At 39.4% G+C, this 25,000-nt stretch overlaps 1 protein-coding gene across 3 annotated transcripts; it reads right to left on the bottom strand.

The window, feature by feature from the left end:
- Positions 1-130: 130 nt before the first annotated feature.
- On the bottom strand, positions 131-23,750 carry b4galnt3b (beta-1,4-N-acetyl-galactosaminyl transferase 3b). Of its 3 annotated transcripts, XM_020631422.3 has the most exons (20): positions 23,262-23,748; positions 18,237-18,286; positions 18,034-18,117; positions 14,502-14,597; positions 13,559-13,649; positions 13,331-13,431; positions 13,171-13,238; positions 11,031-11,109; positions 10,846-10,912; positions 9,785-9,919; positions 9,541-9,650; positions 8,273-8,373; positions 7,661-7,719; positions 6,394-7,558; positions 5,439-5,710; positions 4,007-4,160; positions 3,416-3,488; positions 3,153-3,306; positions 2,277-2,403; positions 131-1,951 (listed from the first exon to the last, which is right to left on the bottom strand). In XM_020631422.3, exons 1-20 carry the CDS (start codon positions 23,395-23,397, stop codon positions 1,840-1,842), a joined length of 3,234 nt encoding a protein of 1,077 aa, XP_020487078.2. In that variant the 5' UTR covers positions 23,398-23,748; the 3' UTR covers positions 131-1,839. The 3 variants fall into 3 exon arrangements, with proteins under 3 accessions (XP_020487078.2, XP_065813337.1, XP_020487079.2); XM_065957265.1 differs by having other exon boundaries at positions 13,331-13,649; positions 18,196-18,286; positions 23,262-23,750; XM_020631423.3 differs by lacking the exon at positions 23,262-23,748 and having other exon boundaries at positions 18,196-18,240.
- Between the last annotated feature and the right edge of the window lie 1,250 nt (positions 23,751-25,000).

Genomic DNA, 25,000 nt, shown 5'->3' on the forward strand with positions numbered 1-25,000 from the left:
TGGTCTTATAATTCCAGGTTTAACACAATTAGTCAAATAACTTGGTTTTGTTTTATTTGAAATGTAAAACTCGTCTCACTTTGCAAGTGCTACTCACACGGCGACAATATTAAAAAGCACACAGTTTAAATGAAATTAAGCCACGAGAAGTTTATTCCACAAATTTGTCAAAGCAGTAGAAAAATGACACAAACAAACATAACCCTAAGTGAAGAGAATCCAGAACTGGACAAAGAGGTTAATTCCCAGCACAAAGGTGGAGATGATGAGGTATATCTAATGGAAGAAGAGAAAGTAAGAGAATAGAAATGGACCGAGAAGAGAAACATCTAACATCCCTGCCAAATCAGTATCCGCATTACAAAAGCTTAAGTTCTTCAGTACAAGAGGATGTCAGGCTGGGAAAAAATAAAATAAACGCAACACAATTCCTGGCAGTGTTGCTTAACAAAAAATAAAACAGCATTGTTTTGGCATTACATGAGAATTGTGTTATTATTTCCTTAAATCTCAGCTGAAACTGTTCAACAGCTATCAAGTTAAAAAAACACTGAGAAAGACTTGATTTTTTTGGGGGGGCTTTTTGTGACTTTAATGGAGAGATAGGACGGTGGATAGAGTCGGAAATCAGAGAGAGTGGGGAACGACATGCGGGAAAGAGGCCACAGGTGAAGCCCGCTTGAGACGACAGCCTCCATACATGGGGCGCGCGCACTAACCACTGCGGCACTGCGCCACCAGCGTCCCCACAAAGACTTGTTGAACAGGAATGTGAGCTGTGAGAAAATGCTGCCGTTTCGCTGGTCTTAAATAACAATAAAACAATGTAATAAATACACAAGATCATGTTTCTTTCACTATATGTCCTGACTGTTTCGACACAAAAACAGTATTTCCTAATGTTAGAATGGGAGGCGTCATAAACTGATTAAAATACAGACTCATTAAAACAAATAAAATTTGTTAGGTTCAGCAGATTTTCGATAGCATGACATGTGAGTAAAAACAAATCTGTATGACCTTTCTGCAGTTCATCCATCAATTCTCTTTTAGTAAATTGCAGCAGTGTAAGGAAAGGGAGATGTCAAAAAAATATTTGAATATCCTTTCTGTATAAAACACACAATGGACTGTCCTCTGATAAAACTAAATGCTACCATCAATGAAAGGAATCACTTCAATTTAAAATGTTTTTTTTTCCACTTTAAGGCTTTTCCTGTATGTAACACACACAAAAAACAGACCTTTGTGGCCCCAGTACCTGAGTAGCAGTGACAACAGAAGGCACAATTTGTGTCAATGCAAACACAAAAGAGCACTTGACAACTGACATAAAAAAAAAAAATCCTAAAAACACTGATATAATAAATATATATCTTTTTTATAATTTACAACATAACAAATAAGGCTGTGTTTTACCAAATACACAAATGGCAGTCAGTTTGCATTATGCCAGATACAAAACAGTTTTTCCTCCAGTTAAGACTCTTGTGCTTAAAGTTATGGGACACTTGATGTGTGATTTCTGGGAGTGAACCATGTCTTTTAACTCATGTTCTGTTTTTGGAGGGTTCTTTTTTTGCAGCCAGCAGTGCAGATCATTATAGTCAAAGTCAGCAACATGGTGCACAGCAGTATCTTCATATGTAAGATCTCATAGTCAGAGCAGTATCCTCTCAGTAGTTAACACATCCAGTGAAACAAATGGAGTATATCAGAAGTATCTCCTTAGCAACTAGCATCAGCTTAACGCAGGCTTAAGCTGTTTAAAGTGCTCTGGTGGCCATGGTTGTTGTAACCGTGGCGACCCTGGTCATAGTGAGGCGACAGGACAGAAGGTCACCTGTTGCTGGGAATCATCTGCCGGTTCCACATGCCACGTTTGGAGTGGAAGCGGTGGAAGAAGTTCCTCAAGTAGATCCTCTCCACTTCCAGCCCTCCCTGAAGAATCCTGCAACAGAGACCAGAGGAGAGTTTTTACTCATTGTTTTTGGGCTTTCTTTGTCAGGACAGATATAGAGAGGCAGGGGGGGGGGAGGGGGGGGAGAGGGGGACAACATGCACCAAACAGCATCAGGATCAGGAGTTGAACCTGCGACCAGTGCTATGAGGACTATCCTCTTTACATGGGATGCTTGCTCTACCAACTGAGCTTTTTCTCCTTCAGTGTTTACTCACTCTCCAAATGTTTATTTAACTCTACAAACAACGTGCATGGACTGGTTACTGCAAGTGAACGAGGACATCATTTGGATGTTAAGAAGGCGTGGACACACCTGTCAAGAAGCTCCCAGTCTTCTCCTCCCCAACGGTTTGTGAATTCTTTGGTGTTCATTCCTCCCACTGCATCCAAATCGGATTTATAGATCCCCAGCAGGCCAAAGCCATTGACTTCCCAGTAACCTGCAACACAGACAAAAAACATGTATGCACATTCTCCAGGAAAACCTTTATTTTCCCCTTCAGTGGCTACATCATTTAAACCTTTGCACATTATTTAGTTCTCTCTCGTTGTGTGTTACTTGTTGGTGAGTCACATGCTGTCTGAGTCACACAGTACATGTCCTACAATGACCACTGCCTTCCTCATATTAATGTGTTTTTTATTAATCTACACCTGCCAAAAGGTTGCAACCTGGCATGACCCGATGCCATAATACTTTAGAACAGGTGTAGACAGCATGGCTGATACATAACAGGTTTGTATGGCTATCCAGCAACATTTTTTAATGTCAATGCCAGAATAAGAGATAAAGAGAGGTGTGGAGAATGAAAACTGAATCTCTAAAGTGAACATAGAGCACTTAAAAACAAAAACAAAGTATGCTTCCTTTAACTTGCTCTCTCTTTCCTGTGATTTTTAAAAGGCTTTCTGCACACACTTTGACAAAAAGTTAGGAACTTCTCAGTGTTTAGCATCATTTGAGACAATTTTACCAGCTCATAATACTGCTGTATTTTTGGAGTAAATTACGACATTGTTCTGAGTAAGACAAGAGGAGTGCTTATTTTTATGTACTGATTCTAAAAAAAACATCTCTCGTTAATTTCATTTAATTCAAACTCCTAAAAACACTTCTGAAAATGTTTGACTGAAGAGCTTAATTTTTTGATTGCAGCTTAAAAAAAAGTTAGTGTCATATTCCAGCTACCTCTGGGTTCAGCTGGCGTAGACCCGCAGTCCAGTCTCATGACAATTGGAGCAAAGGCCATGTATCCCTCCACACAGTGCTGCCTGATGGTGTCGATGATGGAGGGAGGGAAGTGAATGTGTAGGTCACAGAGGAACACAATGCTGTGGTCATTCTGAGGGAGAAGGAAGGGGAAAATAGTTTTTTTTTTTATAATTGCTGTCTACTCACATCTATCACTTCATTTTAACGCTGCATTTGCTGAGTGATGCATCAATACTCACATCTATAAGGTTGATACCTGCTTGTAGACCAGCAGAGCGCTCAAAGTTTCCACCAAGCTTCACATACTGGTACCTGATCAATTCATTACAAACAGTTTCAGTACACACACATCCTGTCCAACAAGCTCAGTTTTTAACATAGAGTACATGGACATAGTCCCTGTGATGTCATACACTGGTTTCTGAAGCTCAACTATTAAGGTGGCCATATTGGAAATGTTGTCTCAAGCTAACTTTCGAGGCCTTCTGAAAAACAGCAACAACAAGCCTGCCCATCAGTCATAACTGCTACGCCCCTTAATATGATTAACTATAATACTTAATAAATACTTATACTTAATAAAATTCAAAAAAAGGCTGAGTTACAAAACAATTCACTTTAGCTATTCACACCAAACTCACATTTTGTACCAGGCTGTCAAATTGTACATTTTAACATGGGGTGTTTATGTGACTTCCGGGTCTTTTGGAGCCATCTTCAAGTGGACACTTTCGGAACTGCAGTTTTTTTTTGTTTTTTTTGCGATTCCTCACAGGCTTAATTTTTTGGGGTTTCTGCTTGGTTTGTAAGTGACGCACACTCATCCTCACCTGAAGAGTTTGGATTTCTGCAAAGCACTCCGCACGTCCATGTCAGTGCTGTTGTAGTCTGCAATGATGAGATTGAAGTTCATGTCTCCCGTTTCTCTGAACAGCTGTTCCATGTCAGATATCAGCTGCTGCACCCACCGGGCCTGGTTTTTCACTGCGGAAGATGTGTGGTAATTCATAAATTAACAAAAAAAAAAACTGAAAAGGACAGTCTGTTCATGGCAGTGGTAATATGTGAGCATGTTAAAGGTCCCATATTATGCTTTTTCTGGTTTTATATGCTCTTTAGTGTGTTTTCCAAGTGTCCTGTGCATGTTTAGGCACATCTATTTGCAAAAATTCAAAGTCCATGGATACGCGGCTTCTCCTACCTCCTCCTGTTAGCTGTAGCATTAGCTGCATGTAACGCTCGGTTCTAGCCCCCCTCGATAAAAATGTGTCAGTGCGGCGTCATTGTCAGTGTGAGATCACTGATCTAAGCCCATTGGCTCGTTGTGGCAAGCCCAGCAGCTCATGTTGAAATTTCCGAGAAGCGTGCTGAGGAACTGACCAATAACAACAGAGCGGATCGGCAGACCAATCAGAGCAGACTTGGCCCACGTGGGGTCTAACAGTGTGGGCTCAACAGAGTGCAGCTGACGGATTCAGAGCGTAGAGGGAGCAAGGAGGAGCAGTACATGAAAACAGACACTTTTTTCTGACTTTAGCTATTGTGAACGTACAAAAGTAGGTACATAGACTAAATATGCGAACCCTAAAAAGGACAGAATATGACCTCTTTAACACTTGTGCCATAAAGCAGCATAATCATTGTTAAGAGGTATGCATGTGTTTGAGTGCTGTCATCACACACAGACGCATAATACATCAGAATAAACTTGACAGAACTGCTATCAGATGATGCCAACTGTGTCTTCCATTAGAACATTGCTTTTTAAGATCCTGACCGAGGCAGACTGTCTTTATTCCGTCACATACAAAAGACTTCCTGAAGGCTTTTTTTTACTAAAATGTCCAGTGAGATCTGAATGTTTTTATGACTGCAATATGACAGTAAAGGACAAAAGAGACTAATACAGCTCTCCCTTTTCTTACCTAGTAGATATTTACAGGATTTCTGTTGTTAGGACATTTCATTGTCAATATGGTACAGAAGAATGAGTCTAAGTAGAAGTTGATGAACAGATGATGTTTATTATATTTTGTCGCTTGTTACTTTTTTTTAAAAGTTAGTTAAACTGTTTGAGTCATTGTTTTTGGTGAAATGATATTTTTCTAAACTTAAAACACCTGTGGACCATTTGGATGAATGTTTTTTTTTGTGAATTTTAAGACTCAAAAAGAAAAATCTAACTCTAAAAGGAGCAAAACAGGAAAGAAATGGTTTGATGAGTGAAATGGCATAAATGAAGTTGGTTAATGGCGGGTGTACCTGGTACTATGAAGTGGACGGTTGCAGTAGGATTCCAGCGGAAGCCCACGGGGTTGCACAGCACCTGCTGAGGTTTGGGCTGAGGTTTGGGCTGATGGTAATCGAAGTTGTCTTCGCTCAGGCTGCTGTGGCGAATCAGAGCATAAATGTAGTGCGACAGGCGCAGCAGATGGCCGTGCACGTCTTTCAGCTCCAGCTCCAGAAGGTAGCGGTTGCCCTGGATCGTGTCCACACGCTTCACCACATTGACCACACGGACCAGTGTATACTGTCTGCAAGGTCAGACAGAATGTAAAGGAACAAAGTGAAATGTGCAATCTTTTAACATGATTGTACCTTTAGATAACTTATATCTTCAGATACTAAAGTATGTCAACATTATTGCTTTGAGTCATCTGTTACGGAAACATCACACGCTCCATGTTAGTCACTACTTGTTGACTACTTGCGGGGGCACTGAGGGTTATGTGAACAGAAGTGAATTGGTCAAAGAAGCAAACAGAAGGATGAAGTCAGACAGCAGTCAAAAGAAGCAAAAAGATGAACCTTGATGAGATATGAAACGGATACCAAATTACAGAAAATAAATGCATTAAAACCTTTTTTGGGTCATTTTTTTATTTGTTATCTTAGAAATGATGATGTCACTAAGACAATTCTAAGTTTAATTTCTGATCTTGTCTTTTTTTTAAGAGATAGGACAGTGGATAGAGTCGGAAATCAGGGAGAGAAAGTAGGGAACTGCATGCGGGAAAAGGAGCCACAGGTCGGATTCGAGCCTGGGCCGCCCGCTTGGAGGACCAAGGCCTCCACACATGGGGCGTGCGCACATACCACTGCGCCACCAGCGCCCCGGGGTATATGTATTTTAAAGGTCTCATTCATAGCATAAAGGTATGTTTTGTGATCCAGATAATTCACAGGTGCTGATGCTTGTACAAATAGAAACACGTACCCGTGGTGCTTGTTGTTGAGTTGCTCCATGAAAGCCTCCACCATGGGCATAGCTTCACTGGCTTGGAACAGCAGGTTGCCTGAGATGTTGCAGTGCAGGTCTATCCAATCCGATCGCTTTGCCTGAAGGTCCAGGGGGCTGACCTGGAAGGTCTGGTTCCAGTTTATCTCGGGGTCAAACACCGGTGCTGGGGTGCTATCCTCGTCATCCATACCTTCAAAGTCTCCTACTGGTCCCCACAGGGAGTCTTTCTCCATCTCTACAGTTTCCTTCCTGATTACAGCCCTGTTCTGAACCTCGTCCTCATCGCCCACTTGCTCCTCACCTCTATTTGTATCCGACCACTTTGTGTCTTTTTTCCCACTCGTGATTATCTTTGCTCTGCGAACGCTATTGTCCAGATCCTTTTGAAGAGTCACATTCATCAATACATCCATATCCCTGAGGTGTTTTCTTCTATATCGGCCCCTCTGATTGGATCTCACTAAAGGATGCTCCCTCTTAGGGGTGGTGGAACGCTTGGTGGAGGTTTGATCGAGTTCCATTGCTCCTTTTTCGATTTCATTTTTCCATTGCTTGGCCACTTTGGATGTTTCAAGCAAAGGAACATCCCTCTTTACAGGTCGAAGATTTACGGTTTTGATTCTTTGGATTTGGGTGTCATTCATTTTATGGGCCTTCTGGATTTGAAGCTGTTTAGGATTTAGCTGTTCTGACTTGACTCTGACGGCTCGTTTCTTTTTATTACGCTTCGGTCTACCCACTGGTATTGTTACATTTTTCTGTATTTGTCTCACAGATTTTTTCACAGATTTGAGCAATTTCCTCTTTACTCGTTTTGGATTCATTTTTGGTTTTACCTGTTTTGAGGATTGCATTGGCACTAATTGCAGGGGCTCAGCAGGTTGTTGTGCCACTGGTTGAGTCTTTGGCACCCGCAGTCTTGTAACAGAAGCGTTCTTGAGTGCATTGTTAGATTCTTGATTGGCCAATGAGAAGAGTTTTCGCCTGCGTCTCTGGTTATAGTCATCAAAATCGTCACCATAGTCCGGGAAAAGAGCATTATCTATCTGGCCCCGCCTGGCTTCCTTTTCTCTTTGATAGGCTTCAAAGTCAAACTCGTCCTCCTCATCTTGCTCGGATTTTCTTTTCTGGAAACCAAAATCTAATATTCACCAGAAGCAGGGTAAGAAAAGGAGAGTGTGATGTACACAATTGGGATACAAGCAATTTGATCTGTTATGCAGAAAAGATAAGTACAAATTACCCATGTCAATGTTTTCCTTTTCAGGACCGTCTAGTCTCATGTACCTCGAAAAACCAAACCTGATGACAAGAGCGGAAAACACGAGACATTATACAGAGATTTGAAAGAAGTTACGGTGCCTGGTGATATGTTAAGAACACTATTATGCTGTGTAAAAGATTCTAAGCAGATTTAGTGTTACATCACCCTCTATTGGTTATGAATAAACCTGTTTCCCTGAAGGTCCAGAGCAGTTGATGGCTGTTCATCTTGAGTCTGTTTTTTCTCAAGATTTCTGCCACTTAAAAGGAAGTTTTTTATTCCACTGTAACTTTGCTTAATGTTGCTTAGTGCTCATGATGGATTAATGTTGATTCTTTGTAATATAGCAATAAGTAAGGTATTTTACCTGCTCTTTTTTAACATAACATAAAGAGTAAGTTCTTTTACCTGCTTTTTATAAAGTGCCTTGAGATAACATTTGTAATGAATTGGCGCTATACAAATAAAGATGAATTGATATGTCAGTTGTGCACTTTTGCATACATTTCCATTTAGTACTGGGTTACAATAAGTCTTACTACACATGTATCTATTATTATTATTTTTAAAGTTTATGCAAAACGGTCTCACATCTTCCTGTAGTAGGGGCTATCTTGGTAGAAGCAGCTTTTCTCTGTCTCCATGTGTGTTAGGCGGGTGTAGTCATTGGGGTAGATGTAGGACAAGTGGACCTGGGGAGATGAAATGAATAGACATGCTGCTTAAGCTGTGAGAGCTTACTGATGAATCATGAGATCTTGTATAATAAAGGTTATCCAACCGCCACCCTGCGGCGATCAAACAGGTGCTTTTAAAGGTTAGATAACGACAACAACAAGTGATTTTTTTTTTTTTTTTTTTATGTTTCCCAGGTTATAGTAACAATCTGAAAGACATTCATGAGTCTGCTACGTGTAAGCAGCTGCACAATCAAAGAAAAGGTGGGTAGCAATAGACAATGAATTTCAAAAACAGGAAGAAATCGAAAGGAAAAACTGCAGATTTGACAAATGGACACCGTCTGACTCTTATTTACATCTTCTATTACAGACTTAGAGCCATTGATGCTCACAAAGAGATTGAAACTGAGATCTTCAAGATTTCTGACTAATGACTATGACTCATCCAAACCAGAAATACGGCCTTTTCTGAAGAAGCAGTTCGATCATTCCTAAAGATAATAAGATAATAATGCACCACTCTCAAGTCTGTCTGTTGCAAAAGAAGAAGCTACAGCCAATGATCAGCTAGCTTAGCTTAGCATAAGGCTGTTAACAGGCACAATCAGCTAACAAGGTCCATGTAAAAAAAAATTTAAAAAGCATCTATTAGCATCTGAAAAGCTTATGTATAGATTTGTCATATCTTGTTTGTTTAATGTTTTAAAAAGCCATTCCCACATTTGTATTTAATATATGTTGTGGTTTTCAGTAGTTATGTGTACGGATATCACTCGGCTGGCGTTTTGTGAGGTTACAACCAACCCTACCCTGATGAACATATAATAAAACGATGGACATAAAGGATGTAGAATCAGAGGACGGGAAACTAAACGGTTTTCTAATAGATGCAAAGTGTCTTGATCATCTTTAAATTTAAAACCTCACTAATGTCAATTTATGGTTGACAATTATGTTAAGCACATCAGGAACACAAAAAAATAAGGTAGTGCTATTAGAAATGAAGGGAGCCTCCACAGGCCGCTATAAACACAAAAAGTTGTTACATTATTAATAATAATAATTCATTTATGTTTGCAAGATAATTGTTGTCCTGCTCTTTAATTCAAAACCTTTATTGTTTTTTTCACATCATGCACTTTAGAGTTCTTAAATAACACAAGCTGGAGGAATACATACAAACTGCAGTCCTTGGTAGCGCATCAGAGGAAAGTCCTTGATTGTGTAGCTTGGGTTGTACGAGCAGTCGGGCAGCACACCTTGTAATAACTTGCTGTTCATCAGAGGCACTAAAAAAAAAAGAAAAGGAGAACACAGTTATTTGACTTCTTTGGGGGGAAAAAAAGAGCACATGACTTTTATCTGGAATGGAAGGAATGACAGATTTCATTTGCAAAAAAAAGAAAACAGAGACGTCTCTCACCCTTGTAGAGAGTGTCTCGCAGGTCTTCCCTCAGCATGTCTGCTGCGACGCTGCTCTGTTTTGCAGGGGTGCGTTGGTGGCTCGCGTCGGTTTGTGGTATGTGTGCGATGTCACTCATTAACAATGCTGACTCGTCTGTTAGATGAAGCCACAGATCACAAGTATGAGAGGAGTGTTTCTTTTAGACTAACAGATTCAGAAGTGTTATCCTGGGTCAGCTGCAATTTTAGAATCAGACCTTTAGGAGTGCTCAGCTCCTAAGGGAATTATGACATGTAGAGTTCCAGTTTAATCCTGCTGCTAAACCAGTTACTTCATGAACAAGAAATATTTTCCTCCATGTGAGATTTTTTATTAAAAGCAATAACAGTCACATGAAGTCACATGAGTTTTACACCACAAACTGGTTGGTAAGGAGAGGAAAGATGGAATATACTGTTGTTGCAAAAGTATTCAATTCCTTCCGGTATTATTATTTGCATTATGAAAGTTTTATTTGTCATAAAGGAATTCAGCATTTAATATAATTATACTCATTGTTGAGCCATATTTCAATTCCAATACCATTGTTCAATTATATCAAAGTTTTAAATGCAGGGCAACACTGTATAATGACTACTTTTAGTCAAGAAAAGTCAATTTTCTGGATATTTTCTCACTAAATAAATTAACTTTCTGTTAAGTAAGTAAGTCATTTTTTAACCTAAAATATCCTACCTCTTGCATCACTGACCTCTGGGGTTTTTCTGCCTTTTATTAAGAAAGGAAGGCAAAGATTTTCCTTTGCATCCTGACAAGGGAATTATCACTTTGATTTTAATTTACATGTAGTGTTGGGGATACGGGTTGCTGTATGGTAGAAGCAAAGGATTCTTTTTTTTACTTAAAATATTATTTCCCTTCAAATTTAAAAAATCTGGTGGGGGGCTCATGTCCCTGTTTTTTATTTAGGTGTGCAGAGATTACATTTAGCTTTGCTGAAGCACCCCTACGAAGGGTCTGTAATCGCCTATGTCCTGGTGTGTGTGTGTGTGTGTGTGTGTGTGTGTGTGTTTACTTACCAACATAGAGAGAGATGTGACGAGATTCAATGACCATGAATCTACTGTCGTGGTCCGTAAGCTGCCACTGTGAAAAAAAACAAAAAAATAACACACAAAGAACAACATGTCTCTCCCGTTTTATCACTCACACTGTACAGTCACAAGATAAAAGTAATGAGAGAAGATATCCCATAACTACTTACTGCCACCTCCACGTGGTCGGTCCCTCTGTCGTTTTGCTTGTGGATAACTTCAAAAAAGTACCTTCCCTGAGCAGATAACCTGTCACAAAATAAAAGGTTGCATTAGGGTAGAGCATCATTTAAATGTGATTTCAATATGCAGGACTTAAGTTGTTTGTTGACAATAAGGGAAAGATCTGTGGATATTATGGCCGGCCTAGAGGGAACTAAAAGTGACCCTCTACTTATTCTACTAGACACAAATGAACACTCTCTCTTTCCTCTTGGTTGTCTTGAGGCTGATCAGGCAGATAATACAATAAAATATATTTGTTATATTGTCTTTCAGTCAAGTTTATTCAAAAATGAATCTACTGCACTCTGGGTTTCCCTTTGAAAAATGATACAACCGTGCTAATTTTCATAAAAAGTGAGAACTGCTCGTTGTAGAGGCTTTTGTCTGATTGTTGGTTTGTGTGCGTGTTTGTCCGACCACTTACTATTTCAAGGGAGCAGCAGCATCACAGAAAAAAACTACACACATTAATCAGAACCTTACAGATATCATTTTTTCTCATTTAGTAGTAGTTTGGCCCTCCTGGAGAGTCAAACATCAAACATTTTGAATGAACATTCAGTTTTTTTCCGTAGTTAGTGGCAACTTTCCAAAAATGGTCGAGATTCTGTAGCCTAGAAAACTTCCTGTCACATTACCAGTAAAAACCGCCTTAAGTCTTAAGACAGGTTTCATTTCCAGAGGGGCAGAGATACACTCACACAGAAATGCTTAAGCTGAGGTTATTAAGAGAAGACGTTTCCACTGCTTTGATGTGCTTACTCCTGCAATCTAGTATGCACTGCTCTCAAAGTACAAGGGACTTATAGGAGACAAATAAAAAAACAGGTAAATATGGGTCTTTAAAACCCAAGGACTGTAACACCTTGCTGAGAATCAAACTTTCAAAAAAGGCAGATTTCTAGGATTCCCACAATGCAACTCGTGTAAAAAATCAACATATCATTTTAGGAGGTGTGGAAAGGTAAAACGAGGCGTGGCCAGCAGAGAATCATGGAACACATACAGTACACCTCATTACCAGTCTACAAAACATATTGAAACTTCACGTTGCCCTCCAAAATATTTGACAAAATATGAAGCACCGGGGGCTACACTAATCGTTTTGCAATCCGCCATCTCTCTCCTCACTATTTTTATGAGATGAGTGAGATCACACTTCTGCTACTCCGCTGATGCTGTCTGAAATGGACACTGGAAGTTTGTGATTTTAGCTTTTGCAAAAACAGTGATGGATGCAGTATAGCGCCCCGTGAAGTGATCGGAGGAGCACTTTGAAATGATCCAACATTATAAAGCTACAATATGTGAAAACCTTTTTTCTACAGCAGCTTCTTTACTTAAAGGCTTTATATGCAAATAAATATATGCACCAGCATGAAACCAAAACAACTCGCGGTGCATTGTTGTGTTAGCATGCTAATGCTAGCGATCTTTATTATGCTGGTATCTTCACACTGCATGTAAATTTACCTGAAATGAGCGTGATCTAGAAACACAGTTAAGCAGTGAGTACAGTATGTTATTCTTCTTTTCTCTAGTCCCTCAATTAAACAACTTTTATACACGAGGGGAGGAGTCAGCCGGCCGTCCTGGCGATGTAAACAAAGTGAAGATAGGACTCTGAAAACTCTGAAAACATCACAGACAGTGGGACTCGGGTGTTACACCCATTGTAGACAGTCATGAATCACAGAGTTATTTTCAGAGGATATACTTGATTTCTATTACATTTAAGAGTGACAAATCACATATAAAGCCTTTAATGCAAGTGGGTCATAATACATGCTTTTTTATTGCTATTTTCTTAAATAGATGTATTTCAATGTTGTTGTAATTGTGCTGTAGTCATTGGCTTGAGGTGGAAGGGACTCAGATGGGAAAATACGTGAGCCCAATTGTTTGTGCACCAACCAGTATTTCAACAGTGATGAAGGCACACCCACATAATCGTGAAGAAACAGGTCAGTTGTTAACAAAAAATGTATAGAATTTGCTTAGTTACGTTTATTCCTGTTATGAGGAAATACTAAAGATTAGCTAGAATGTCTTTCAGTCATGTCAAGTTACAATCAGTGAACTCACCAAACTGGTCTGGAGGTTTGACTGGCATACTTCTCGAACTCCCCAGGGGCTGTCCATTCTTTACCAGTCTGATAAAAAAAAAAACACAGACATGATTTTATCAGATTATAATAAATCTAACATGGCTCTAAGGGGCTTAAAAAATGACAGCCATTCTTACCTTTCCAACCCATGCTAGTAACTGCAAGTTCAAGGGGGAGTCATCTGTGCTGAGCCAAAACTCAGAGTTGTCATCAGAGCTCAAAGCAAACACAAACTCTCCTGATAGCGAAGAGGAAAAAAAGAAAAGAAAGACAAAGCGATAAAGAGACAGATTTGGGGAGTGTGTTGCATGCATGTGCTCAGTGTGGTAACTGACAGGAAGCAGATGAAAGACGACATGTTCTACCGTCAGTGTATGGATGTATATAACCAAATATCCTGAGCCCGTAGTTGGTCCACTTAGGAGTAACGGCCAGCTTCTGCACTGTAGTCCTGGACTGAAAGCAAGGAGAGGCAAACAGAGGATCAGATAAGGAAGTTTCTAGCGAGGAACGAGGAACTAGCATTTAGATGTAGAATGTTCCTGTTCCTCTGAGTGGAAAGAAAACATGTGTGTGTTTACTTAGGCTTGTGTCAGAGTGAAATACATTTCAGTCAGCAATGAAATACAACATGAGGTTTTAAAACACATGAAGGTGATTGATAAAGATTAGATAGTGTCAAGTGGATGATTTTGATGAGTTGATGATAATCTATTACCAAGTTTTGCTGTTATCTAGAATAATTAAAGCCTTTCCTTACTCTTCAGAGGACAAATACACATCCAGCCTATTGTTTTCATTATTTCATTCCACCCTCAAACAAAGAGCACCTGTTTGCCGTTCAGCCTGTTTGAGGACCCGTGCAGCGCTCCTAACCATTGATGTTTTGATGATTTTGTCCTCTGGTGTGAAAAATTGTTCCAACCCTAAATATATCTAACCTATCAACATCTTCCTCTATGACAATGGAGAGTGACAATCAAGGGGGCCATATTTTAAATAAAACAATGTATTTATACCAAATGTTGATCTTCTCTAGGAATTAATGCCTTTCCTATCAAGTCCTGATACATCATCAAACTACATTTTTTAGCTAGGAAACATATAAACCGCCATCTCCAACCTGAGTGTGTGTCAGAAGAAACAACATGCGAATATAGTGACTGAGTGTCTTCACTAAAATAGCGTGGCAGTCTGTCCAATATTTGGGATCTGAGGTACATTTATTTTTGAACCTCCTTGGAGCATATATATAGATATACATGTATAGAATCTGAGTGAACTCAGGAGGCAAAAGGTCAGACTCACATGAGCATACAGCGGGTAGTGTAGGTTCTTGGAGAGGTCAGCTGTAGAACTGCCGCACCAGTCCTCGAAGATGTGCATGTTGGCCTTTCCCTTATACTTCAGGAAGAAGAGACACACAATTGTATTTGTGCTACAGTTGGTCGGCAGTGATACAATAAACCATCTGGCCTCAGAACAGAGCAAACTAAAACCAACAAACACACACTTCCTTAGATACCATTTGAGAATACAATGAAAGGACTGCTGCTTTCAATTGTCACCCAATTCCTGCTGTCCATCCCTCTTCCTGTGTACACACATGAAGCTTCACCTACATTAGAAAGACAACATGTTTTCTCCCGTATCTCAAGCTGTAACGAGCTCAGTTGATATTTTTAATAAATGTTAAAAAACGTTCTTCTAATATACTTTTTCTGAGTTTTGAACACTAAAACATGGTTTAACAAAGCCTCCGCTATTTGAATAGCTCGATGCCCTGAGAAGGTTTCCATTGTGGTTTGGGTAAGCTAAACCTTTACGTCAGCGCTACACTATTAGAGGGGTGGATCACAGGAATGGGACGACAATGGAAACTGCTGTCAAATATCTGTAATCATTTCAATGAAAGTCTGTAGGAAACCCTGGAAGACACACACACACACACACACACACACACACACACACACACACACAGGTAACTGAAGACGCAGAGGCACAGATGTCCTGTAAACAAACACCTGCCAAAGAGGCCATGTTTTCTCATCTGTGTGTGTTCAACACACCTTGACCTGGAGTCTAAAAAGGCTTCTGTTCTTTCAGCCTCGATCATATTTCATTCATTATTTCACCACAGCTCTGCGGTTTCTTTCTCCTTGCCTAGCCAATCAATGAGAGTGTTAAACATGTGAGAGCTGTGACTTTTACTGTGCTCCTTCGTTCTCAGTTTGTTCTGAGACATCTGAGACAGACTGACGGAAGAAACTGTGTCAAGAACCTCCCTAACATTTAAAAACTTATCGCAGCCTTTACCTACTCAGGATTCAGTTTTCATTATTCGACTTAAATCGAACAATTTTGATAACAATGGTTGGCAACATGAATCCTGTAGATCTCATAATGATGGCCAACAGTTATTTTAAATAGTTATGTTGATGTAGCAAGACTGTCCGTCAGACTCTCTTTTGATTTTGACTAATAAAACTTTCAATTGAATATCTATAACTCTTAGGATCTCTCTCGTCTTGTTTATTGTATTATGTATTGTGCATTGTCTAGATTTGTGTTGTATGGGTGTCGGATGAGTGTTTTGTCCTTTCTGTTAGAAAATGAAAACAAATACTATTTTGGATATATCTTTTTTGAATCTTTCCTCTGACGTTTGGAAGTGTAAAAGGAACTTTTCAAAACTTCATGATGTTATATACTTTAAAGAACCGATGGCTTGATGAAATAATTCAATGTTTGGCTAAATAAATCATTGATATGTAATGATATGTGTAATGACGACTGGTAATGGCTGGTCAGATATATGATCATATTGTTGCAAAGAATTAAAAATTGATATAATATTAAATATTAATGATGTTTACAAATATTTTATAATCAGGGGCCGTATTCACAAAGCCTCCTAAGCACTAAGAGTTGCTCCTTGTGACAAAACTCTCAGACAATTCTTAGAATCGGGACATTTTCTAAGAATTTCCCCTCAAAGTTTGGACTAGATCCTTGTAAAGATGAAAGTTATTCACAAAGTGTCTTAGCCCTTAAGAGAGCTCCTAAGGTGTAAAACTGTTAGCAGTAGTGAGGAGGACTTTTAACAAGTTTAAGAGTTTCTCAAGCTGAGGAGAAAACAGAGAAATGTTCTCCAAACACTGAATAATGAATATTATCTTTGACTAATAGTTGGGACTTAAAACGATTTGTGCAGACATTTCAATCCATCTCTGACATTTTTTCAGTACAAAGTGAGACGTGCATGTTGAGTTTCTCTACATGCAATCGCTAATTAAGACCCTTTCCCTGCTGCTGTAACGCTCAGCGTGTGGAGAAGCTGCTGCACAAGTGGTCATGTGATGTCTAACATTTTGTAGGCTTTATACTTTTAAAGTACATCTCACAAATGATCACACAGGTGCTAAATTCAAAGTGTTCCTAATTACACAATGTCTGACTTGATTCTATGATTGACTTTTTTTCCTCAATTCTTTTAGATTAACCAATCATAGCTTGTGAAAAAAATGTGTCATACCTAGCAACGGGGTCAACCACGCCTCCTCACCAAGACAAAAGTTTCTGTCCATTCCTCGCTCAAAGTCACTCTGAGAATGTTCCTAAATCACTCCTAGGCTAAGACTCCTTGCTAGGAATTTTTAAGCTAAGTTATGAGCTCTCCAAGAGGATTCTCAGATTGTTTGTGGCTACGGGCCCACGCCTTTATTAACTGGTTACACTATTTGTTTTATCTATTCCAATTGTTTGTATTTAATTACAAACAGCATCTTATACGATCGCTGTCATTGTCAAACTCACCTCTTTAAACAAGCTTTTAATGTATGATTGTGATGTATTTTCTGTTTTCTGTAGTTTTACCTTTATTGTTGTTATCTTTATGATTTGTGTGTTGCCTGGGTTCTTATGATGGTTCTTGTGATGGTCGGGTTATATATGTCTGTTGGGTATCGTGCACTTCGGGTTCTTTTCTGTTGAATTGTATTTAATTATATTTAGCATTTTGCATTTGTTATGTTCTTGCTGTTTGGTTTAGTTTGCTTTGTTCTTGTTTTTGCTGTTTGTCAAAGCACTTTGAAAACCTGTGTTTTTAAAAGGTGCTATATAAATAAGTTATTATTATTATTATTATTATTATTAATAATAATAATAATAATAATGTTGCAATGCCTGTTAGTCTGTCCTTACTGTGCTGTTCGTTATGTTTTTAACTATTGTACAGTGTCTTTGAGTTTTTTAAAAGCGCTTATAAATAAAATGTATTATTATTATTATTTTTATTGGTCTGCTTGTTTTTTAATCTATTGTATTTTAATATGTGCCTGTGTGTGACACCTCGTTACTTTGGGTTTTTAAATGTGCACTATAAAATAAAAAGTTACTGTTGTTGTTATTTTGATTGATACAACAGGGGAACATTTCTGAAATTAACAACGCTGGTTTGTAGAACCTTAACACTGTGATCATGAAATGTTTTGTTGTGTGAACAACAGCCGACCAATCACAGCAACGGCTTCCCCCGAACGTGAAACATGAGGTGCCAGCAACTGGCCGTAGCACAGCGCTGCTTAATATAGTGGAAATATGACGACCCTGATGCAGAGGCAGACTGTGCAACAGGAAATATTCTGTACACTGAGGTAAACACACTGAGGTGGGAGGAGCTTGGGCAGGCTGGGGCATGTTGTCCAGAGTTCAGAAGAGGTGAGAAACAGTGTCACACACACACACACACACACACACACACACACACACACACACACACACACACACACACACACACACACACACACACACACACACACACACACACACACACACACACCTCTGGTTTCCAGGTTTGTGGATTGAAGCTGGATCTCCAGGCAGCAGAATCCTCCGTAGAGACTGGTTGATTGACTTTTCTGGCCTGGAATAACACACATGCAGTATTAAAAAAATCACTTTTACACTTTCCTCAACAAACACACACACCCCATTGCATCACCTTATTTCTGCTACCACTTCTTTTCCATGCATCGCCCTTACCCTGTCAAACATGGCTCCTCCCCAGCTGCCGCCAGCATCACCCTTCATGCCTGAGGAAGAAGTGGGAGAAAAAAATGATCAGAGCAGCGTAATGCTGACAGGCAAAACACATGAAGCATTACCTTCTGAATGACAGAGGATGGCTTCATTTGCATCTGGCAGCATATAGGAAAATTAGTTAGCTCACAGACTGAGCTGTGTGAGGGCAACGCGAATTTGTATATTTACTTAAAAAAACGCATCTCAAAAAATTGCTGCTCATCATGTTACACACGCAGCTCTGCTACAGAAAAGAAAACTCCTTAAAATGACTTTAAATCATGCAGACCACCGCCCATCCCATCCAGTGTTATAAATCTGCTCGTTGCCTCACAGCAGATGTTTACACATTTCCAGTCTTTTGTATTAAACTTGCTTTTTCATCCATTTCTTGAGTTCTTATGTTGCTTGAACAATATAACCGAGTATCCCACCCTCTTTTATTTCTTTACCAATGACCATTTCATGTCACCAAACTAAGTCACAGCCTTCACTAAGCTGCTGCCACACTCGTGTGTGGGCAAACATCTCTGACACTGCAGCAGAGCAGATGCAGAAATATTATTCTTCTAACCTCTTCCCTCATCCTTCAAATTATAGAGTGGTGCGTATTTAAAAAAAAGGGGACCACTGTATTTTATGAGCTTGTGGTGTAAGTGAGTGAATTTGGATTGCTGTGCTCATGGAGTCGGAGTCTGTCATTATCACCAGGGTGGAGATCTCAGAGCACACACACCCTTGAGACATAGGGGCCAATTTTGGAGACGCGAGTAATTGTAGAGTGGTGGTTAAGAAAAGCAAGATGGGGAATATTTGTATCTCCATTTGCACTCGCAAGTCTTTCGTACTCACACTTCTTCTGTCGCCCACTTGACACAATATTTTACAACTCTGAAACTACTTGGTTTTTAAATCACGCATTGTGTCCTCAAATCCGATCATTTTTTTGATGACTGGTTGAGCTTTGTTTGGTGAAACTCATCGATTCAATGAGTTCAAAAGAAAATTGCTGCAGGGTTTTAAAGTGTTTTACCCAGTGTTTCCGCTACCATTAAAGGTGTTAATGGTAGAAAGGTGTTTATTTTTTCAAAAGCCTTTGTGTCATTAAGACTCTCATTGAAAGCTTAATCAATTTTTCTTTGTATACCATCAAATCATAACAAGTGTTATCTCAAGACACTTTACAAAAAGCAGGTAAAAAGACCATACTCATTGTTATGTTACAAAAAGAAGGTAAAAGACCTTACTTATTGCTATGTTACAAAGATCCGGCCTATCCATCATGAGCACTTTAGCAAAGCAGCAAAAATTACAGTGGTAAGAAAAAAACTGCCTTATTAAAAGGCAGAAATCTTCGGCTGGACCCCCGGCTCATGACGAAACAGCACTTCACAGGCCTAGACTGTGCCGGGCTTGGAAAGGGATAGGGGGAGAGATGGGATAAAATGCAGGAAGAGGGATAGGGAGCAAGGGGGTTGGGGGGTTGTTCAGGCAGAGTAATCCTGACTCTGCATTTAGCTTTTCCCACCCAGGGTGTGCTTGTCAAACAGGTACTCTGCCATCTTGTTGGTGTGGGCATCCATGTGGGTGAGGTTGGAAATTTAGTAACCCAGCTTCTTGATAGCCTCCACCTTGATAGCCTTCCCCTACCTTCAAGTAAATTATTATTATTTTTGGGCTTTTAGTGCCTTTATTGTAGAGATAGGATAGTGGATAGAGTCGGAAATCAGGAAAAGAAGTCATTTAAGGATACCTTTCCGATGGAGAAGGACAGCTGTCATTAAAAGTAACACATGAACGCCAAGATTCCTTCAAGTGTTTGTGTTGGCGCGTCGGCATGTCGCAAAAGGCCTTGTACCAAAGTATCAATCAAGCCTGGTCTGTTTACTCTTCAGACACTTTTTAGTTCATGTTTGGCAAGACTCGTTTAAAGATGCTGCAAATAAGCAACTTTTGTTTGAGTAAGGAGGATTCTATACAAAAAAGAGGAGCAAACAGTTATAAGGACACATATACTTTAAAATATTGTCATGCCAAAGACTTCTCCCAAGAGAACAAAAAGTATTTTTTTATTATGTTCTTTTAAATGAAGAGATATTATAAGTAAAGTACAACTTTTCTTCATCACAAAATACATTTTGCATTCACAAAAGAGAATCTCCAGTTAAAAATGACGACCTGGTCAATGGCAGGCAGCCATTTCTCTATCAGGACATTTAATAACTGCAGCGCTTTATACGTTATCTATCTTCTTAAGTGCCTGTGTGACCTACATGTGGGAATAACAAGCCTTCACTTAAACACCCAGCCTACAGACCTCAGCATGGGAGTAGCCCTTCTGTGGTTACCTGTGTTTTTCATTCTGTTTCTTCTCCACAGTTTACATGTGACGAACATGTTCCCACTCTGCTGCCCATGAAAACAAACTGGATTTCATTTGAATACACAGGGTTCTTCTTTTTTTTAAGAGGTGCCATATAGTCATCATGTAGTTTTTATGATGATGACATAGACAGATCTTTTCCTTTTGTCCTCTTTGATGCTCCTTTGTGTGTAAATGGTTCCCCACAGACTTCTTTTAATTTACTTGCACAAGAGATACAATTGAAGATGAGATAAACATTGTCTCTTCAGTAACCAGTTAGATCAGTGGAGAAGTTAAAACCATGACAAATATAAATAGTAATGCTAAAGGCCAACTGGTTGCGAAACTGTGGATTTAGAGGAGTAGGTTGTCCGACTTTTGTAAACAGCTGATGCTGAATACAGATAATATTTATTCTATGCCTGTGTTCACAGATCTCAATCATCTTTCAGGGATCTACAAAATGAATATGCTATTCCACCACATTTCTGGGTTAAATGTTTTAATATTTTAAGCCTGCAGGTATAGCTAGAAAAATATCTATCAACAATAGGAATAGCAAAATGAAGTTGAGCACTACATTTGAATTTTAAAGTTCATTGATTTAAATTACATTTTGCATTTTCAAAAAAAAACAACAACTCATACACATTCACAAATGTAAAACAGCAGAACTATGGATGGTTGTTATGAACTAGTTGTCTGTCAAACTACAAGTGCACTTGGAGAGTGCTGACGCAGAAGCCATTAAACATTAAAGGTCCTCCTTGATATGCAAACCATGCAACCTCAGCGTTAAAAAAAAATCCAAAATATTATAAAAATGATGCACTGTTACTAATAATGAAGCCGACTTTCTGTGAGTCAGATAACCACATCCAATACATGAACTAGTGGCCATGTCATTGTTGGCCCATGCTACACACCGCTACCAAGTTTAATGAAAATCAAGGCAGTAATATCACCATAATTATGCTGAGACAAACATTGAACAGTTAAAATATGTTCAAGTACCTTCACATCTATTACGCTGTTTCTGAGCCTCGGAGATGAGCAAACATTTGTTTACCTGTCCAAGATATCTGGGAACATTTCCTTGTGTCAGATTTGAATAATTTTAATGATCTTCATTGCGCCTGTATTAAAGTTGTTGGTTTTTTTAAACGATAACCTTTTGTCTGCTTTGATGAAGAAAATCTTCTTCCCATCCTCTCGTGATCTGTTTTAATTTACTGAGAAAAACAACTGCTGTTACCTGAACTCTATTTGTTTCTGACACTTTTTTTTTTTCACGCCATGTGTGCCAATAAACAAACTGTTGTGAGGACACCTCTAGAGGTCTCTGTTGGTCATCATAAACTCCCAGAAAAAAAAAAAAAAAAAAAGCTTTTTTAATATTTGAATCCTACCTGACATTCCTCTATGACATGGTAAGATGTTCATATTGCTCTTTGGTTTGTTTTGAAGGCTGTGTGGAACCCTTCCCCTTAGAAGTCCCACTGTGACAAGGGGGCTGCAGCCCAGGAATGTGTAGATAGGCAGGGCCTTTAATGTAGGTCTGAGGCATGCGTTTACATGTTAGGCCCTGTTCAAAGTGTGTGTGTGCGTGTGTGTGTATGCGTGTGTGTGTGTGTGTTTGTCATGTTTTGTTATTTATTTCTTGTGGCGAGACACATACTTAACCGTTTTCATCTCCATTCCCACCAGTGTGGTGACACCCTGATGTTAAACTCTGGTGTGAGTGCAACGCGGCAGATGGTAGACTGAGGTGTAAATAAAGGTAAAGGGCAGGAAGTTTGGTTACCCAGTGTGAGACGAGACTTCCTTAGTCTGAGTGTGAACCTGCAATCTGACCTCCCCTTCCCCCCTCTAAATCCTTCTCACTCTAAAACACTCTCTCACACACACACACACACACACACACACACACAATGCTCCATCTCTTTTAAAAAAAAAAACAAAAAAACGACCTGTTGATTCACCTGCTGTTGGCTCATGTTCCCTGTGTGAACTGATCCAGCATCATACATGAAAAGTTTATATAAAAGAAGATGTCAACTACATGTTCTGGTTCCTTACATTACTTTAACAAATCACCAAACATACTTTTAATTGATCACAATACCAGAAACTATTTAGGAATTGGTAAGCAGTGACATGAATAGATATTTTGTGTCATCTTGAATGAAAGTCAGAAAGTCAAAAGTTATTTATCAACACCATTCCCAACACAGGGTTGTAAAATGTTGCTGATTCTCTAAACAAGAGTTGATGATTAAGCTCTGCATGGTTAATATATTAAATAGATTGCACTGAGTGGCAATGCACTGCATCTGTAGTGGAAAACTTATATTATAGTCCTGTTCTGTTCAACAACACATTAAAACTGAGGAGCTTCATTAATGAACAGTATCTGAAACATTGAAAGAGGAATCATGAGTGAGTGAATAGTTAAGCCTGATTGTAACTGTCTAAATGTAACAGAAGCCAACCGGTTATTCCGTCAGTTACAGGTACTTACGGGATGTCACAATCATGCAAAACTTCTTTTTTTAAACCATGTGAAACACTTGAGTCAGACTTTGCAACTACAATGTCCGGATTAGAAACCACACACTTACCGGTGTCACTGCTCCATACTTTTGCAGCAACCGTCTCATGGTAGAATGCAAAAATTCCGAGCAGCAGAATCGCCCCAAACAGAAGATATCTGCTGTTTCGCCGCAGTTTCTTCCAAGGGAAAAACTCCACGATCATCTTGACTCCAGGGTCAAATTCATCCCCCGCTTTGTCATGAGGAGGGCACCGACCCAGCCGTGAGCCCGTTCGCCTTACTGCCTGCCACCCACCACGGCTCTCCCAGTCAGAGCGCACTACCGGCGCCCTGGATGTCCCCAGTGCGCACGGCCCCTGGTGGCTCTCATCCCGCTAAAAGAAACCCACCATGACCCGGGAGGGGTGGCTGGTCCTCTTCACTGAGCACGCATCGAGCATATGAAACTCCGAAGACAGTTTCCTCTCGCGTCTTATCGCTGACTGATCAAGTTCTCCAAACCACACGGGCTCCGCGCACGACGGTGCACAAACAACACACTGAATGGTGATTTCTCACAACAGGTTTACTACTTCTCTCTCGACTTCACGGAGTAACACAGATGCAAGAAGAAAGTCGGAACTGACTACCTGCTTACAAAGTAAAAGTACAAGTGTATCCTTGAGGAGAAATTAAAAATGGCACAGTCCCTGCTGCCATCTCTCAAATCTACTTCATATTTAACAGTAAAAATATATGTTTTTAAAAATGTTGGCACACCTCAGTGTCACAATCCGATGTTTGTCACTGTTTCTTTTTTATTTTGAAGCCCTGCACCGGAAACACTTTGTTTTGAGTGAGTCTGACAGCAGTGACTTCTGAGATTTGAGAGAGGCGTGAACATGGGCAGCTCCAAAAGCTCTGCTGAACTGAGGATACCTGTATCAGGTACCTGTAGCCTTTATACCACACATGGTGTTAAGAAGGGTTCAAATTTGAGGTGTTATCACCATGGGGACACCGGGTCAGGATGCAGGAATCCAACAACACTTGATTTTTATGCAACAGGTTTATTTACTTTCAAGTTAGGTGAATCATAAGAGTAACATAAGACACACACGGGACTGAACATCCAGGCTGAAAGACAATAAAATAATATTAGCACCACAAACAAGTCAAATTACATCACTTTCTGAAGGGAAATAAAGTGCTTAGGACAAATTAAAATAGGAGTAAAAAGCCAACTTACCATTGTTGAACTACCACCCCATGTGAGGATGGAAACATAAATGCAAAGGAGTGCAGTCTTAAATAAGGAGTAGGCAGGTGAATTCAATCTAATTAATTAGTGACAGAGTGCAAACAACAACCAATCAAGGGGGAGAGGAGAGAGTGAGAAACCAGGAAGCGTACTAAAGGAGGTGCAGTAGGAAAAGAGAGGAAGTGAAAGGAAACAAAAAATAAAGAACAAATAGTGATCTTTACTACACATGGCATGTACAGATACATGTCCAACATCCACTCACAATAGGTAATTATGTATGCATCATTATATGAAATCCTTTCCTTGACTGTTAATTAGCACCACGTCAACAAAATGTTAACTAAACGTTACTTTTTACAACTTATTTATATGTTTATCTTTACTACATCATTATCACAAAACAAAAAAGTTAGTATCGAAGGGACTGGAGCTGATATGTCACCTCTCCTGTGGTATCTGCAAGTTACAGGATGTTCATTTATTTTATTTATTTATTTTATTTTATACATTATTTATTTTATTCCGTTTATTTTGACACTCACTAATAAAAGTAAACTTTCATA

The sequence above is a fragment of the Labrus bergylta genome, chromosome 7 (genome assembly GCF_963930695.1).
Source record: "Labrus bergylta chromosome 7, fLabBer1.1, whole genome shotgun sequence".
NCBI classification, from domain to species: domain Eukaryota; kingdom Metazoa; phylum Chordata; class Actinopteri; order Labriformes; family Labridae; genus Labrus; species Labrus bergylta.